Genomic DNA, 17,413 nt, shown 5'->3' with positions numbered 1-17,413 from the left:
CAGTAAAAACTTTTGTCTTCGCCCACTTCTCAGCCATTTCTTTTTATAATTAAAGTCACCATGACAACAGATAATGATATCAGAACGAAAGGATTACGACTTAATTACACAAAGAAGGTGAAAACTGGCTTGGCTTACAGCAGAGAAAGCTTTTAATTCTAGCAAAAATATCGGGGGCCTGATCCACTGCTGTGTTATTCCGTTTGTGTCGTTAGCAAGTGCTGCTGAGAGCTGCCCAGCAGTCGCCCCGCTGCAAGACGGGGTGTCCTGCTTAATGTGGGGAAGTGCAAGTGGAATATTCAGAATTTCATAAGTGGTCTTAAAAGCATTAGTGTTTTTTTGAAACAGGCTTATTAAAGAAATCAGCTTAAGAATCACTTCCATAAAAGAAACATGGTTATTATTATGGTAGTGAAGTGGTTTCATATAAATAAAATTCATTATGTAAACACTCCATGTTAACCAGCACCATGCTATAAATTGTTCCACGTAACAGGAGAACAAGGCAATTTAGAGGAATATGGTCCATTTTTATCACAGCTGTGGCATTTCATCAGTTCACTGTTCCAACTTGGCTTCTGTGAAAGCTGTAGTATCAGATTGGATATTTTTATTTCGAAGATAAAGCTGAACTTTTAATAAGAACAATCTGGGAGTTTGGACAATAAATATCTTTGTAATCTGATCTATCAAATTTTCTGACGTGAGTAAACTTTAATAACTTTGATTTTTTTCCCCCTACTTTTGTTCATAAATGGTATAAAATATGCTTTTTCAAATGATGTACATCTTTAATTTTTCCGCTAAAAACAACAAATGGCTTTTAACAGTTGAACATTCCTGAACATTCTCTCTATGGCTTTTGGAAAAACTCTGTAATAAAACCATCAGACTAAAAATATAGCTAAGGAAATAAATTTCATTTTCAATTTTTTCAGAAGCTATTATGATCAATTAACCAATTGATACAGTGAATAAATAAATTAATGCCATTTTAAAAAAGAAGGTTCTGAAAACTCCTTAATGTCGTCCTCTACTAAAAGTATAAGCTCAACATTAATCACTTTTATAACCCTAAATTTTGTTTAATGTTTTTTCCATCTTTGCTTAAACATATGGAGATATGAGTAACATATTATGGTCCTCTCTATTCCTCTTGAATTTACAGCTGATGTAAATCAGTGTGGCCTCACTACTCTGGGCCAGTTTAGTGGATCTGTTTCTGATTTACAGCAACACAAACAAGAAGACAGTCAAGCCTTATATGGCTGGTTAAAATGTACAGATAACACATTTGGTTAGGAATCCTTATTTTAAGAACAGCTGTAGCTCTTAACAATCTAGTGAGGGCAGAAGAAACAGTTTGGGGATCTCCTCAAACCTTTGGTTTTGAGAGTGGCTTAGATAGGGTCAGCATCTCCTTGGATAGCAATAGCATCTCCTCTGGTTTGGTGTCTAGACCTCTGTGCTAGGTGGGAGTCAGTCTGACCATCACTTATGCTGAGACTGCTGCAGCCACCCAGAAACAACCATGACACCGAGAAGTGTGCAGCTGTGTGCCTGGGGCAAGATCTGTGTGTGGGACATTTCTTAGTGGTGGCTGTGTCATCCTACAGAGGAGTATGCTGCTTTCAAGCACTGAGTCTGGCAGGCGGTGGGCTAGGCAGCACATGGGCAGGGGGGAAGCAGAGCAGCACTAGTGACAGTTGGCTGTGTCCTAATGTGCCCCTGTGCATGACATTAAAGCAGGCCCTCATCCCAGCCAGGAGCCCAGCACGGGCTATTTATAGCCCTGGCACCTCGCTGCTCACCAGAAGCTCTGTGCTGCTGTATGAGATCTCTGTTCCCCTCTCCCACACACTCTTACAGGCACCTGCTGCTCCCGGCGTCAGAAAGGTACATTTAAATCCTTTCCCCACACAGAGCAGGAAAGGGAAAGGAGTTTGGAGCTCAGATGGATGGGCAATATGAGAACACCAGAGTCAGGCTGCTTTGGGTTGCTGGGTGCTTGGGAGATTTGTGAGCAGGGGAACTGGGATGTGTATACTGGGGAACCCGGTAGGAGAGGGACCTATATGCAGTGATCCAAGGTCAGCTGCAAGGCAGTTGCATGGGGACACAGCTGCAGGACCCATTGTTGGTGTCAAAATTGAAGCCCTCTCAGTTCCTTACAGGATCTGCTGTCCAGTTCATAAAGGAAATGTATGAAATTAATTACAAAGTTAGGATGGGAACCCCCAAATAGTATCAAACTTGGAGTCTGTTTGCAGCTCTATGGGGTTTGCCAGCAGTGTGGAAATAATGTGGAGGTATGTGTTTGGAGCTGGGGTGGGGGGGTGCTTTGCATATTCTACAAGCCTGCAAACATCTAGACTTGCTTTCAGCAAGGAAGCTCAGAGAAACTTACTTCTCCCATCAAGTTATCTATTTTTGACTGAGACTGACCCTTACCATCAAGAGGCTGAACATTTTTGACATAAGGGTTCAGATTTAGCAGGCATTGGATATGTGTGTTGGTGTAGAGGCTGTTTTAGAGCTGGTGCTGTGTTTTTTTCATGGGTTGCTCTGAGTTTTCTTTTCTAGGGGTATGGACACACTCAGATACTTGCTTGGTAGTGGTTGAAATTGAAACTAGAGAAATTTATAGGGAAGACTGTCTTTGAACAGTAACGCTGACATCAATTTATAAGGGTTTACAACTTGTAATTGATTTTAATTTCACTGCTGAGTGACAGGGATATTAAAGCTTTTACATACTAGCATTTGCTCACCAAATGGATCCGTGCTTCAGAGTTTTATGTAAATATATAGAGCTTAGTTTGCAGCAGGTTATTGAACTATGTTTCTTTTAATTGTGATATAGCCCACCTTACAGTGTATGATATTATTGTTCCAGAAAGTAATCCTTTCCTATACTCACCAGTATGTCCAGATAAATGCAGAAAGAGAAACCTTTAAGACCTTTGCCAGGTTGCTGAAAGAGCTACTGAAATACATTTTAGAAATACAATTTCCTTCTGCTGGCATCTGTCATTGGATGGGTAAAATCTTGGGCATCCTCTGTCTGTGAATGAGCACTTTGCCATTTCAATTAGTTTTGATATGTAAGAAAAATGATCTGCACATGCAAACTGTAAAAAAATGGCTTTGTATGTATATATTTAGCTTCTATTCTTCTTGTGCAATTAATAGACATAATTGTCTCAGACTGAGGTTTGTTTATGGGCATTTGCTTGTGAATAGAGCCACATTCATCTCCTACCTAAGTTGTGGGATTCTTTTGACTGACTTCACTGAGCTTTGAATCAGAGTAAGATTAAGGTCAGGTGAAGGCATATTTGAAAAGATGGCCCACAGGGTTTTTCATTTTCAGTTGCTTTGATTTTTTTTTTCCATGAATCTATAACACTTTAAAGGAAAAAAAAATATATGCCTGGTATTTGCTGAGATAGGATCAATATTAATCCAATCCCATATCTAGGCCTCTGTCTTGGCAGTAAACGGAGCTCAAACTGTCAAATTTTTCCAGAATCATAAACTACCCCATGGCTTTGAAAATGGATCAAAGCATTTTCAGATCTCTGATGGTCAAATGTGCTCCCAAAACACAGTTTCTGAAGCTTTGCAGGCTGCTTAAAATCTCCCTTCTAGGTGTCAAGCTTCTCTTAGACCAAAGAGCCTTTTCTAAAGTCCCATTTTATTTTTATTTAAATTAAGTACAGTGAAATGAGAGAGAAAACAAATAAGCTACTTCAGAAAGGATAGGCTGTGTCTGTAGAAGTCTGAGTGGAGAGAATTGGAATCTCTGCTGGCAGTGGAATGCTTGCAGCAGCAGCGATGCAGTGATGCACCCAGGAGAACACAGCATTGCCACAGCTGTCTACATCTGTAGTAGCAGCTTACAGAACAGCAGCCTGTCTTTCTGCCTTGGGAGCCTCCTTTTACACCACTTGCGGACTGTAACTGGCTAAGGAGGGTCCCATGAGTTCTCCTAGCAGCACGTGTTCCAGCGGGAGCTGGCCTGTGCTTGGATACCTTGAGACCTCAGACTGCTTTGATCCAGGCTCCTCGGTATGAGATGGCATGTGAAAATAAACAAGGTGCCACAAGTTCTGAGGGAGAAAAGAGTTAAAGTCTCTCTCAGAAGGACTGTCATCTTTTATAGGCCAATGACATAATTTGATTTGTAGTGTCCACAGTTTCAAAACCTCAAAATTCCTCCTTCCCCTCCAGCAATTAGTCAGTTTAGATCATCTGAAATGTAGCTACTCTGGGGCTGATCTGGGAGATGGATGGGACTGAGCAAGGAGAATTCTTTCCCTGGCTTTAATGGGAAGGAGATCACATCATATGGCAACACTTGAAAACTGCCTAAGCAATTTAAGGTTAAAATTTTACCTTTGAAAGGGAAGCAGACACTTTCGTTCCTAAATTGTGCAGTGAGCTTAAGTAGGACTTGGGCTTTTAACTAAGATGCCTTTGAAAACCTGAAAATCCTAAATCTCTAGGTAACTACCAACTGACAGAATACAGAAAACCTTGGACAAGATACCCTGGCTGCTAGTAGTTAGGCTGATAATTGAGGCACATCCAAAGGCTAAATTGTCTAATTGCCAGAGAGCCATTTATTAGAGACACTTACCTGTATGCCCTCTCAAACCATATAGACATAAATTTTCTAAAAAGAATTGGATGTTCTCCCACTTAATGCTTTGCCACAAGTTTGTATATTTTATATGGACAGGATAGAGGAAATCAATTCATGAAATAATATCTAAAGCCAAAACAAGAAAGTAAGTGTTCCCTGAAATGATGAGTGCCCTTTTCAGCACGGATCTCTAGGCATAGACTGGAAATTCTGCCCAGTCTGACCATTAATAACTGTTCTTTGAATCTGCTTTTTCAGACAGTTAGGCATCTGCCTTATATTGGTTTAGTAAGTTGATTTAATAACAATTTGTTCTCACGATATCATGTAGGACCATATCGGTAACTTCACTCAAGACAAAGTATCTAATTTATCCCCTATTATCCCTGAAAATGAAGAAATTTATATTGGATTGACAGGATTTGTTCCTGATAAATAGGTGCTATACCTGCTTTTATCACCTTATTACCCTCTAAGTTCTGATAATTCAATCATGTAATAATTTCTGCCTGCATTTTCCCAGGCATTAGAATTAAGAGACTAGTTCCTATTATCCTACAGATATGGGAACATCTGTAATTCCCATAAAGTTTCCTTTGTATATCTTATTCATTACATCTTTTCCTTATATCAAGATTAGCACCATTATTTGCCCTTTTTGAGCACCCTGGGATCTTTTAGCATGATTTAAAATCTTTCTCTTAAATGCCAGCAGAGCCTTCATAATTAAACCCTGAGATTATAACATTGTTATCATCTGGGCACTGATTTCTGCCTCGCTGTGGCTGTCAGCCAAATGTCATAATGCATACAATTAACAGATTTGCTTCTCAGCTTCCTGATAACAAAGGAAGCACAAATAATTCATAGGCAGAGGCAGCGGTTCTTTGATGTGCCTGAACTCTGATCCTTTCAGCACCTGAAGGGAGGCAAGCTGAAGACAGGGCAGCCTCATTAAGGCAAAGGATTTTTTAAAGAAGCCAACAGAGGAGGAAGAGGAGGATGCAGGAGGTGCCCCCCGCGCCGCAGCCCACGGCCCCATGCTGGCTGCTGTGACCTCTTCTAGGTCGGGTCCTGCAGCTCTCACCCTCCCACCACGGCACGGGAAAGAGGAGATTCCTTGAGACTGGGGAAAGACAAGAAAAATCTGTGTCCCAGACAAAATAATGTCTCTAATTACAAGGTAGGGTTGTTCTTTTTTTCCAGAGGGTAAGGGAAACTCCTGATGAGATACTTCCATCTGGTTTACGGTCCCTTTGCACTGGGCCAGTTCAAAGAGGCTGCAGTGTAACTGAGAATTGAGGACAGCATTTATTTATAGTTTGATAGCCTCATAAAAGCTGGAGAGCTGAGCTCACAGCGGTGTGCTTATTTATGTTTTGAGCTGCTCACGCAGCACCCTACTGCCTTGCAAAACCTATGCTGGAGCTCCTGCATAAAATAATCTCTGACTCTTCATCAGGTTCATGACACAAAGGCAAAAAAAAGAGAAAAAGTGAAATTAGACTAACAAAACAGCTGATACAAAAATTAAAACAACAGCCAGAACTGGAGGAAAATTGACAGCCTGGCTCTGAAACAAAGTAACATCAAATGAAGATTTGCACCTGGATCCATTTTTCACAATAGAAGGGAAAAAAAAAATCAAAAAACTCTGAATAAGGCAATAACTCTGATTTCAGCTCCTGGTGACATTACAAAGGATCTGAGGCTTTCACTGGAGGTTTTATAATGACAACCCAGCCTCTGGCACAATCTCAGTATAGCGTCTCACTGCAAATTATATTTGTATCACATTTATCCCTTCTTTAATATCAATGTACTACCTTTTTTCCTCTGTAACCCAGAGGGGAAAGCAAAGCAGCAGTGTTTCATTATTACCCTTTAATAGTCTTTCCAGTGGTATAAAGGAGAATATTTATATCCTTCCAATGACCTCACCTAAACACTGCTAAAAGCCAGGAAGGGAGTGACAAGTTCGTAGCTAATGCACAGGGATGAGTTTCTGAAGCTAATGAAAGGATTTCACCCCTGGGTTTTAACAGTTTTCTTTTTAACCTTTTAGATTCAGTTTCCTCAGCTTTAGGATGGAGAAAGTAGTCTTAGATAAGTGTTGACAGCATGATTTTATTGAGTACAGTTCAGTCGGGAGCTTGGTGTGCTATCAAAGCAACGAGATGAAGAAGGTGCATTCTTATGAGGAAGTGCAAATTCTGTCTTCTTGGAATCATAGAATCATTTTGATTGGAAAAGACCTTTTTAAGATCATCAAGTCCGTCTCACCTCACCCTGCCAAGCCCATCACTAACCCGTGGCCCCCAGCACCTCAGCTCCATGGCTTTGCAATAGCTTCAGGAGGTGGGGACTCCCCCGCCTCCTTGGGAAGCCTGGGACAGGGGCTGACAGCCTTCTCGGTGAAGTTTTCCCTCATCTCCAATCTAAATCTCTTCTGGCATAACTTGAGGTCATTTCCTCTTGTCCCATCACTTGTTACTTGGGAGAAGAGACCAACTCCCACCTCACTGCAACCTCCTTTCAGGTAGTTGTAGAGAGTGATCATGTCTCCTCTCAGCCTCCTCCAAGCTAAAGAACCACAGCTCCCTCAGCTGCTCCTCATCATCTGTGTAGTGGATGTAGGATGCACCCAGAAGGTAATTTGTGACTAAAGTAAGCCATGAGCTACATTGTGCTTTAAGACTCCTATTGCTAATATCTTAGTGAAAAGAGGAGAAAATGCCTGTGAGTGGGGCTTGCCAGATATCCTAATCACTGGTAAATGAACACGTAAAATCTACAAATCTGATGAAGGGTGTAATCAAAGACAAAGTGTTGCTCTAAGAAAGCTAAATTAACAGTGAAAGAAAACTTAAAGGTGGTCAGCAAAAGAAGTGAAATCATAACTCAGTTCTACCCACTGCTTCTTCCTGATCTGTACAAAAGTCCGGGAAAGATGATGCCGATTAATCATCTCACTTGTTCTTCACATTAAAAATGCACATTTTGTCCATTATGGAAAAGCTGGAGGATGTGTAAAGCTCTGATATCATAAAGGAGAAAAGAGAGAGCTTCATCATTTTGGAGGAAAAACCTGGATTAGTCAGATTGCTAAACAGGATTGAGTCTTGTTGGTAGTTATTAACACTTTCATCCTGTTGAATGAAAAACCTGGTTAAAGCCCTACAGCACATCTGCTCTATGATACGTGTGCTTATAATACATGATCCATGAAATATGACGTGATTCCTTTATCAAAATGCACTGCACATCAAATATTACAAGGTGATAAAATAGCACAAGGGGAAACCAATAAACTGGCTATCTAATTATCATGAAGATTAAAAAAAGAGAACATTTTCTAACTCATAAAAGGCTTCTACTCACAGTAAAGACTGCTGCGGAGGCAGGCAATGCAGAACTAAGACCTATGTTTTCTCAGATGCAGTGTTTCATTCCAATGTAGCCAGGAAGAAAAAAAAAATCTAGATTTTGGAAACACCATCACTTTCAATTTTTTGTACAAAACTTACTGCCTTTGAATGATTTTTAAAAGCACTATAAGAAGAGCTCAGAGCCTGGCCCACATTCAGGCTCTGAAGTTAAAGTTTTGTCTTCCAAATCCATTTTAAAAAAATCTGGTGATAACCCAGATCCATTTCTCAGATGTATTGCTTCTACTTCCAGATTTGGAATATGGAAAGAATTGATAAAATCAAGGAAATGCTAGTCTTCAAGTATGCCTGGCTTTTAATTTAGCACTCAAAGTGAGGAATCTATGTAATTTGCTAGAACAGAATGATGAGTACTTCCAAAAACAACTGAAGAGCTAGAGGAGTAGGTCTGAGATTGGTGATGTAGCTGTAGATTTCCTTTTCACCTGGTAAATATCTGTAATATTTTTTAAAAATCTGTCTATCTAGATCTGTAGAGAAATCTGGACTCTTTGTGAAAATGCCTTTAAGTGAAATGGAAAGAATTTAATATACTCATTTTTTAATGTTGATACTTATTTAATGAAACTAAGACTACTCTTTGTGCTTCCAGGATTTGAGAAAAAATAGTTTGGTTTGTCATACCCTGATCCTGCAAATAGTTAAGCTGGTGAGAAATGTTACTCATTTGAATAGTCCCATTAAGCAACTCATGGCATGTTTACAATGTGTTTCAGACATGGTTTTAGGACAGATTTAGGAGTTGTCTGTGTATTGGTGAGTCATGACATGAGTCCTTAATGCATGTCCACAACAGACTGTCTCAGTACCTCTGTAGAGACAATAACTGTCTTAAGAACTGGTATCCCTCAAGTGATGCATAAATGTCATTCTCCCATTGGCAGCTCTACCCCCATACCTCACATTCTACAGCTTGCTGATGTGAAAGCCCAAGAGGTTCAGTAAAGGCACCACCCCTCACCCCCCATCCCTCAGAAATGAGACCCAGAAGTTCCCTCTGTTTTCTCCATGAATAAAACCAGAGGGAGTATGTGAACAATTACAATTTAACTAAAAATTCCATTTGAGATCACAGTAAGTGGAACCAAAACTCTGTGAATCTGCAGCACTTAAACATTCTGCTGAGAAGTGGGAGGACAGCTCAAAAACTGCCCCGTATTTACTAATCCTTGATTTGCCCCAAAGCAAAGCAATAGCAACCTGTTTAAAACTTGTGACCTAAACTTTGATCTGAAAGAGTAAAGAATCTGCCCAATTAGGCTGAGATGCTTCCTGCCAGTTCTGCCACCAGGATTCAGGAGTGAAAGCTGTCTCTGCCTACAACATTGTCTTGACTCTCTCAAGAGAGTCTCTGGGAAGAAAGCTACTGGTAAACTCAGGTGCTATGGGGCAGAGGCAAATACATTGGCAGAGGAATGAGGTAAACAGCTTCCTAATTGATTTGGGTGTAAGCACAGGGCTTCTGAATAAAAGCTGTTCTGCAAACTGATAGCCAAGTCTGGTGGTAAGGCAGAGTATGAAACATTCACCTATGCTTCTGTAAAATGGCAGTGAACTGGGTTGTACTAGTGGTTTATTTCCCAGCTACTTTGCAGAGGTGTAGATCACTGTAAAATCTAAAGAGAAGCAAGGCCAATGTTTTTTTCAGTCTTGTAAAACCCTTTTCTGAAGTCTCTGCTTAGGTATAACTCCTAGTCTGAGAGGAGCTGAGCACTGAAAAGATGTTACTCTACTGTAGCTGTCTAACCTAAGGGGCTGTTGAAAATAAAAGGTATTTTCAGCATCCAAGCAAGGACTAATCATGTCCTTCAGGTGCTTGTGACATGTAAAACTTAAACAGCCAAGGGATTAAGGCCTTACGTAGAGTTTGTTAAACTCAGTGGAATGATTTCCCTTAGTTTTTAATAGGCTCTAGGACAGGAACAAGGAAAGGAGGAAGAAGGTGGCTGGAAAAATACACGTTTTGCAGAGAAGTCTGTAATTTTCCTGAAATACAAGATTTGTGAGGGGGTTACTGTATATTGAAGAGCATTTCAGGTGTTGACTTTTGTTTTTTCTTGGAGATCTTGAGCCTGAGACTTCACCTTAATTTGACATACTTTTTATGCATTACTGATTTGTATCACACCCTATAGAACAACTATCTTTACATATTAACAGCAATACTTATTTACTCCATACTGTGTTCTTATTGGATGATGTTATGCTTCTGCCTCTAGAAAAATCCTTGATGAAGCCCTTGAATTCTGAGGAGATTTAAAAGCAAGAAATGTGGAGGTCAACAATGGATCATAAGGCTGAGGAGAAAAGAAAGCAGCGCCATAGCTTGACTTTATTCGAACAAGTAAAGAGAATGAAAGAATCTGCAGAGATCATTGATGTTGTCCTCATTGCAGAAGGTGAGAAATTCCCCTGCCATAAGGTGGTGCTGGCTGCCTTCAGTCCCTATTTCAAAGCCATGTTTACCTGCGGCTTGGTTGAATGCACACAAAGAGAAGTGGTGCTGTATGACATCTCAGCAGAGAGCGTGTCCGTGCTCCTCACTTACATGTACAGTGCAGAGCTGCACCTCACCAATCAGAACGTGCAGACTGTTGCGCTTGCTGCGTACTTCATGCAGATGGAAGACGTTTCCAATATGTGTCAGAAGTACATGATGGACCATATGGATGCTTCCAACTGTGTGGGCATCTACTACTTTGCAAGCCACATTGGGGCAGAAGATTTATCTGATCAGGCGAGGAAATATTTATATCAGCATTTTGCTGAGGTGAGCTTACAGGAAGAAATATTAGAGATTGAATTCCAGCAGCTGTTGACTCTCATAAAATCAGATGATCTGAATATTTCCAGGGAAGAGAGCATTTTGGACCTCGTCATTCGATGGGTCAAGCATGACAGAAAGTCACGTATGGAGCACCTTATTGAGCTTCTGAAGCAAGTGAGACTGGTACTAGTCAGCCCTTCCTTTCTCTTGGAAGCCCGGAAAAGGAACACAATGATCCTGTGCAATTCAGAATGCAACGATATGTTTGAGGAAGCCCTGAGAACCATCAAACTATCCAGCCACCCTCCTCTCAGCCTGCGATATGGCATGGAGACTACTGATCTCTTACTCTGCATCGGCAACAATTCTCTCGGCATTAGGTCAAGACACGGTAGCTATGCAGATGCCAGTTTTTGTTACGCTCCTGCGACACAAAAGACTTACTTCATTTCCTCTCCAAAGTATGGAGAGGGCTTAGGATGTGTTTGCACTGGTGTTGTCACTGAGAAAAATGATATTATTGTGGCAGGTGAGGCAAGTGCCTCCAAAATGTCTAGACAAAAGACCAGGAACATCGAAATTTATAGGTGTGTACCCTCTGTCAGAAAACCCCTATTTATTTAAAAATTTAAAATCTAAGTAATGTTTCTAGGGATAAAAAAACCCACTCATAGACAAAGCATTCTTTATTTGAAAGTTTTCCCAGAGATTTTGATTACTCCAACCAATTTGTTGCAAATTATCTTCATAGCACCGAATTATATACATACAACCAAACCTTGATGCCTCTTCTCCTGAAAGAAGAAGGATTTATTCTAATGGCACCTCTATGTAAATGAGCTTGATTAGCTCCTACATCAATGTATGTGGATTTTATTGTCTCCTTACTCAAATCTCAGTGTTTTCCTAGGATATTCCTTTCCAGGTCATTATCGGGGGAAATGAGCCGAGCAAATGACCCACGGGGTCCAGTAAGACAGAGAGAACAACACTACTCTCTCTGTTGGTGTTGATGACAGTACTTCAGAGATTAAAGGAAAATTATTAATATCATTAAACCTTCATTCTGGCTTTACTGATGTCTTTTTTCAGATGCACTCATTTGAAAGAAAACCAGACATTTTCTGGATTAAAGATAAAATTTAAAAGTGGTGACAGCATTTTCAATTACAGATGCCCAAATTTAAGGAAGTAAATCCATACTGAGGCAGATGAAGTGGCTTTATTTTCAGCAGTGTTGAGCTTTCACTCTTCCCACTAACTTCAGTGGAAAATGTGATTAAGCAGCACATGAGAAATAAGGGAGTCCTTTCCTTAATTAGGGTCAAATAAATATACTTGAGAGGATGCCTAGGATTCCTCATACTGAAAATGCCTGATGGGCTCAGTTTTTATAACTTCTCTGTGAAGAAGGAGGCTTCCCTTGCCATTGTACCATTGTTTGAATAATGATGGAGTAACATTTCAAAGCAAGCTGATGGGACCTTGGTGAACCAGGGCACTTATAACTTTAAATTTTCCTACAGGTACCACCAGCGAGGAAACCAGTTTTGGCACAGCCTGTGCACCACTCAGCTCCGTGAACTCTATGCATTGGGCACCATCCATAATGATCTCTATGTAATAGGAGGGCAAATGAAAGTGAAAAACCAGTATCTGGTCACAAACTGTGTGGAGAAGTATTCCATGGAGCAAGGCACCTGGAGAAGCACGGCTCCGCTTCCAGTACCATTAGCCTGTCATGCAGTAGTGACAGTGAAAAACAAGCTCTATGTGCTGGGTGGCTGGACACCACAGGTGAGGAACAGTGCCAGTTATTTTGTTTTGTTTGTTTAATAACAAGCAGAGCTGTGCTTGGTTTATATGACATGTACTGCTGTGGTGTTTCTGCATAGGAAAAGTACATCTGGTAACACAGCAATACATCGCTCACAGTCCTCTTCCTGAACGTCATTTGTATGAAAACTAAACAAGATGAAGAGCAATAATATCCATCTTGTGCCATCCTCACTGTAAATACCAACTTCAGGAAGGGCAGCAATTTCAGTCATGCACAATGAGCAAGCATTTAGAATACATCTCCTGTGTCAACATGGGTTCTGTTTTAAACAGCTATGGGATTAAACACCTTCTTTTTAAAAAAAGCAACCTTTAAATAATTAGGATGATATTTAGTACTTATCTGGCACTTTTTTTTGTCATGACAAGTTGAAATAATAGATTAACTTCAGCCTTTCCTTATATACCATCCTCTTTATTTTTCTAGGTATCAGTAGATAATGGTATTTAAATCATACAGGGCTCTGTAAATGAACCCTGTCTTCAAAAACTATATGGACAGGTACATTTCAGGGGCAGATTTCCATCTGAAATTTAAAATTTCTCAGCTAACTTTCTTGGTTAGTTACAGTTAATTTGTTTGATTTTCACTACATTACGTTTTAAATGAAAAGTCAACACAAATTCTTTTAACCAATCTGTTCATTTGTTTCAGTTGGCATTGCTTGGCTGTGTAAAATTTCAATGGGAGTTTTCAGCAGGGCCACAGACACCAGATTCAGTAGTAAAGGGAACACACAGAACTATGTTACAAGGAAGATGGATGTCAGGATGAGTGCTTGCTCTCTCTCCACTTGTTCCCATTGTGAACAACCTTTTTTAAGACCATAGCCCATTATTGCAGCCCATAAACTGCAATCTTCCCATTGCAGTTTAAATTTCAACAATCAATATAAAGCCCAGCATTTACTTGACAATGAAGCAGAGCATCTGTAATCCTTATTGCCGACAGCAATATGTTCAGACTGTCATCACATCTCATTGGTTTGTGTTCTCTTGAAATAAATTACTGTTTAAAGTACTTAAAAGTGAGATGCATTCAGCAAACAAGACTTTCACTTCTTTGGATATTTTGAGTTGCAGGAGTCTCCAAAGGAGACAACAGAAAGATCAGAGAGTATTTCTGATACTGAAACAACTGAGCAAGGATACCTCGCTACTTAAAGAATTAAGATAGGAAAACACTTCATATAGAAACAAACTGTCAGTGAAAATACTTGAACTGAAAGCTTTTTCGTATAACAAAGATAAATGTTGAAGTCAGATAGTTAGATTTGACGTCCAAGACAGATTTTAAGGAGGAAAAGTGGCTTAGAAGTACCAGTCAGGAATATCGAGCCAGGAATGGAAGTGGATTCCTGAAGTGGATACCTGCCAACTAGTACTATCAGTACCAGTACGCAGGAGTCTGAGTTTATATAGAAGCAGGCTTGAGATGAGCAGATTAACAGTGATTGATTAAGAAACATAGCTTTGTAAGATTAGGGCATACCTGAACAGATCAGAACACATGAGCTAAAGCTCTCAGAAAAGTGCTTTAAGACCAGCACTGCGGAGTGCTGAATTCTTCTGGTACCACATATCTCCCACTCACCTGTCAGATGTGGTGATTGTATAAGTGGGGCTACCACAGCTGCACTGTGAAAGCAAATGAGTTTGTCAAGCCCGGAGTTGTTCCTGTGCTCAAGCAGCACTGAATGTTCTGTCTATCCTGAACAAACACTAATGACGCAGCATTGATAGAGTGCCGTAAACGCATGTGTCCATTACAGGACAGAGATAAATACATGTTCCCTTCCCACTCAGGCTTTGCAATTGAAACAAGACAAGACAAAGTCAAGCCAGGACATAAAATGACAGCTTAGGAGGACAAGGTCTTGACCCAAGCAGTATTGCTCTGGTTCGGGATTGGTGTACCCTCACTGATGCCAGCACAGTTAAAAACCCAAGTGACTCCAGCCTTGGTAATTGAGGGCTCTTAAAATGGAAGAAAGCATTTGGTGAGGCTGGGAGGAAGGTTTCAGACTCTTAAGACAGACAGAAGGACTGGTGGATATTCTGTTTTCTATTTGTGAAGAGCATAGAGTAAGCTCTGAGCTCAAAATTACCACAAAAATTAGGTAGGATGTGAATTTACAGCATGTCCAATGGTGCCCACTCCTTTGCATACCCTTACCCTATGTTGGGAACACACAGCTTAATCTTCTGGCAGTGAATAAATTCGTGTTTCACTTACCATGGAGAAAGACCATGTCCCTGGGCACTTTCAGGGAGTAACCACGGGACAATATATTTACTTTCTAGTTTGCCTTCTACTGTCTTGACCATGACATTAGTGTTGGAAAGGTCTTTTGGGAAAGGAAAATTAACAAGCAAAGCAAGAACACATATAGCACTATCACAAGTGAGCAAAGTAGTTCTCTCCTCCTCACTCTCTCGACGTGAAACCTTTCATCTTGAAATAGTTCAGGATCCATCCCCCACAGCCTACTGCTTACATTCAAGGATGTTGTACCCAGAAAACATAATCTGAGTTCCCTGAATCATACAAGACAGGCAAAGAAAGGGGAAGAAGATTAGAGAGAACAAGAGGAGTAGGAGTGAGTATAAAAAGAGTATTATGTCAGCAAAGACATGGCAGGGGGTTTGGAGTTTATTATGAAAACTATTGAAGGAAAAGTTACAGCAGTTGAACAACATTACATTGGTTAGGCTGACTAAATAAACGTGTAAATGACTTGAGAATAAGTTATCTATATATACAGGCCTGAGAAAGACCAACAAAGTACCTCACGGAGAGTCATGGTACAGACTGAGAAACAATGAGAATAGATTTCAACCTTTAGCAGGAGGAAAAAAAGTCAGATAAATTGATTTTTATTCCATTGTTTTCAGGACTTTACAGCAGCCCAGAGCCAGGCCCATGAATGTGTTGTTATTACCCAAATCCTCAGCTTCATTTCTACAGAATATAGATGCTCCTTTATTCATTTGCCTTCTTCAGTGTGCTCCTAGACACAAGTCATGGGTGCTGTTAAACCCTAGTGAGCATGAATCACACCGCAGCTATAATTGATGTGTTTATGTTATTTATCTGTGGAGCTGTCTGCTGTGATTAATTGCATGCAGGCGTGTGCAGAGGGCTCCAAATGTTGTATTATTATACGGCTGTCATATTTCATACAGATGGATCTGCCTGACGATGAGCCGGATCGATTAAGTAACAGAACATTTCTGTACGACCCGGGCCAAGACAAATGGACAGAAGGTGCTCCAATGAAGTACTCCAAATACCGCTTCAGCACAGCCGTAGTCAACAGTGAGATTTATGTCTTGGGTAAGAGGAAACAGATTTTTAACAGATAGCGCTATGACTTTTTCTTCTTTCCAACAATTTGCCTCCCTGAAGTGAAATATCTCACCCTTTGCTATGTCCATAGGACAAAGTATGTTGGACTAAGCAGCCAATATTTTTTTCTGGAGTTGTTTTCTCCCCACATAATTTTTTTCCTTCCTTAATTTGTGTACGTGAAATTAAGTAACTGTTTAGTGTTCTGGGTTATCACAACAAAGATGCTTCTCTTTTTAAACTACTTTTTTTTGGAGTATCGGTGTGTGCTATAAATAATAATGATTTTTAAAAGGTGGATAGAGAAGCCTTGCTAGTGTGATTTCACAGTAAGCAGTGAAAAGCTAAGAAATGTACCCAGAATCAGTGACAGGACAAAGGGTAATGGAAAGAGGCTGGAATACAAAAAGTTCCACTTAAACACAAGGAAAAACTTCATTGCTGTAAGTGTGAGGGAGCCCCGGCCCAGGCTGCCCAGGGAGGGTGTGGAAGCTCCTTCTCTGGAGGTTTTCAAACCCACCTGGACACATTCCTGTGTGCCCTGATGGAGGGGAACCTGCTTTAGCAGAGGGTTGGGCTGGATGATCTCTAGAGGTCCCTTCCAACCCCCACCGTTCCGCGATCTTGAAGGAATGGTGTGGAGAAAAAGAGAATTTGAGTCTTCCGGTCAAAATCAACATTATTTGTGGGTTTGTGATAAAATTCAATGAATCATTCTCTTCCATCCACCCCAACAAAGTGCATTTTTTAAAATGTAAATCTTTCATGTTGCCATTTTTTAATTGGATTTTATCTTTTTTTTTTTAAACCCTGTATTTTGACCAAAAGTTTTAAGTCTTGTGTGAAAGAGTTCAATAATCTCCTACCCCAAAACATTGTGTCACAAAATAATCCCTATCCATATACCCAGTTCTGCAGTTCATCCATAACATGACTCTTTTCCCAAAGACTATACTTAGTGGCCTAAACCCAACTTCTGTCCAAGCCAACAGAAAGAACATCATCTGTTTCTGAACATTAGAAAACATCTCAGAAGGGATTTTTATGAAGAAAAGATCATGATGTAAGGCCATGAAAAGCAGATGGAGAAGAAAGGCATTGTGGGCATTGGGAATGATATGGGGAAAAAGTTGAGAGGGGCGTCTTGGAAGGGCAGTAGGAGTCAGAAAGGTGTCTAAGTGATGGAGAGTAGGATTATAGATAGGTGTATGACTGGAAAGCTCATGAGGAAGTAAGGAAAATGTTTCATACGGTCAATTAATCCACAGGTGGGCTGTGAGTTATTCATGCTCCTGTAGCCCTGTGGGCAGCATCAGACATCAAAAAGATGGCACTTACCAATTACACTGGTACCTCAGGAA

The 17,413-nt window shown here is 40.4% G+C and overlaps 1 protein-coding gene across 1 annotated transcript in view; it reads left to right on the top strand.

Annotated features, from left to right (window-relative positions):
* Window positions 1–10,381: 10,381 nt before the first annotated feature.
* KBTBD12 (kelch repeat and BTB domain containing 12) overlaps window positions 10,382–17,413 on the top strand; it is a 30,106-nt gene continuing 23,074 nt past the window's right edge. The window contains exons 1-3 of the mRNA XM_010201822.2: window positions 10,382–11,451; window positions 12,391–12,661; window positions 15,890–16,040. Of these exons, the coding sequence (XP_010200124.2) occupies window positions 10,382–11,451; window positions 12,391–12,661; window positions 15,890–16,040 (1,492 nt within the window). The remainder of the gene's footprint in view (window positions 11,452–12,390; window positions 12,662–15,889; window positions 16,041–17,413) is intronic.

Source organism: Colius striatus, chromosome 15 (assembly GCF_028858725.1).
Source record: "Colius striatus isolate bColStr4 chromosome 15, bColStr4.1.hap1, whole genome shotgun sequence".
Classification (NCBI taxonomy): domain Eukaryota; kingdom Metazoa; phylum Chordata; class Aves; order Coliiformes; family Coliidae; genus Colius; species Colius striatus.
This window is presented reverse-complemented; position numbering and strand designations above follow the sequence as displayed.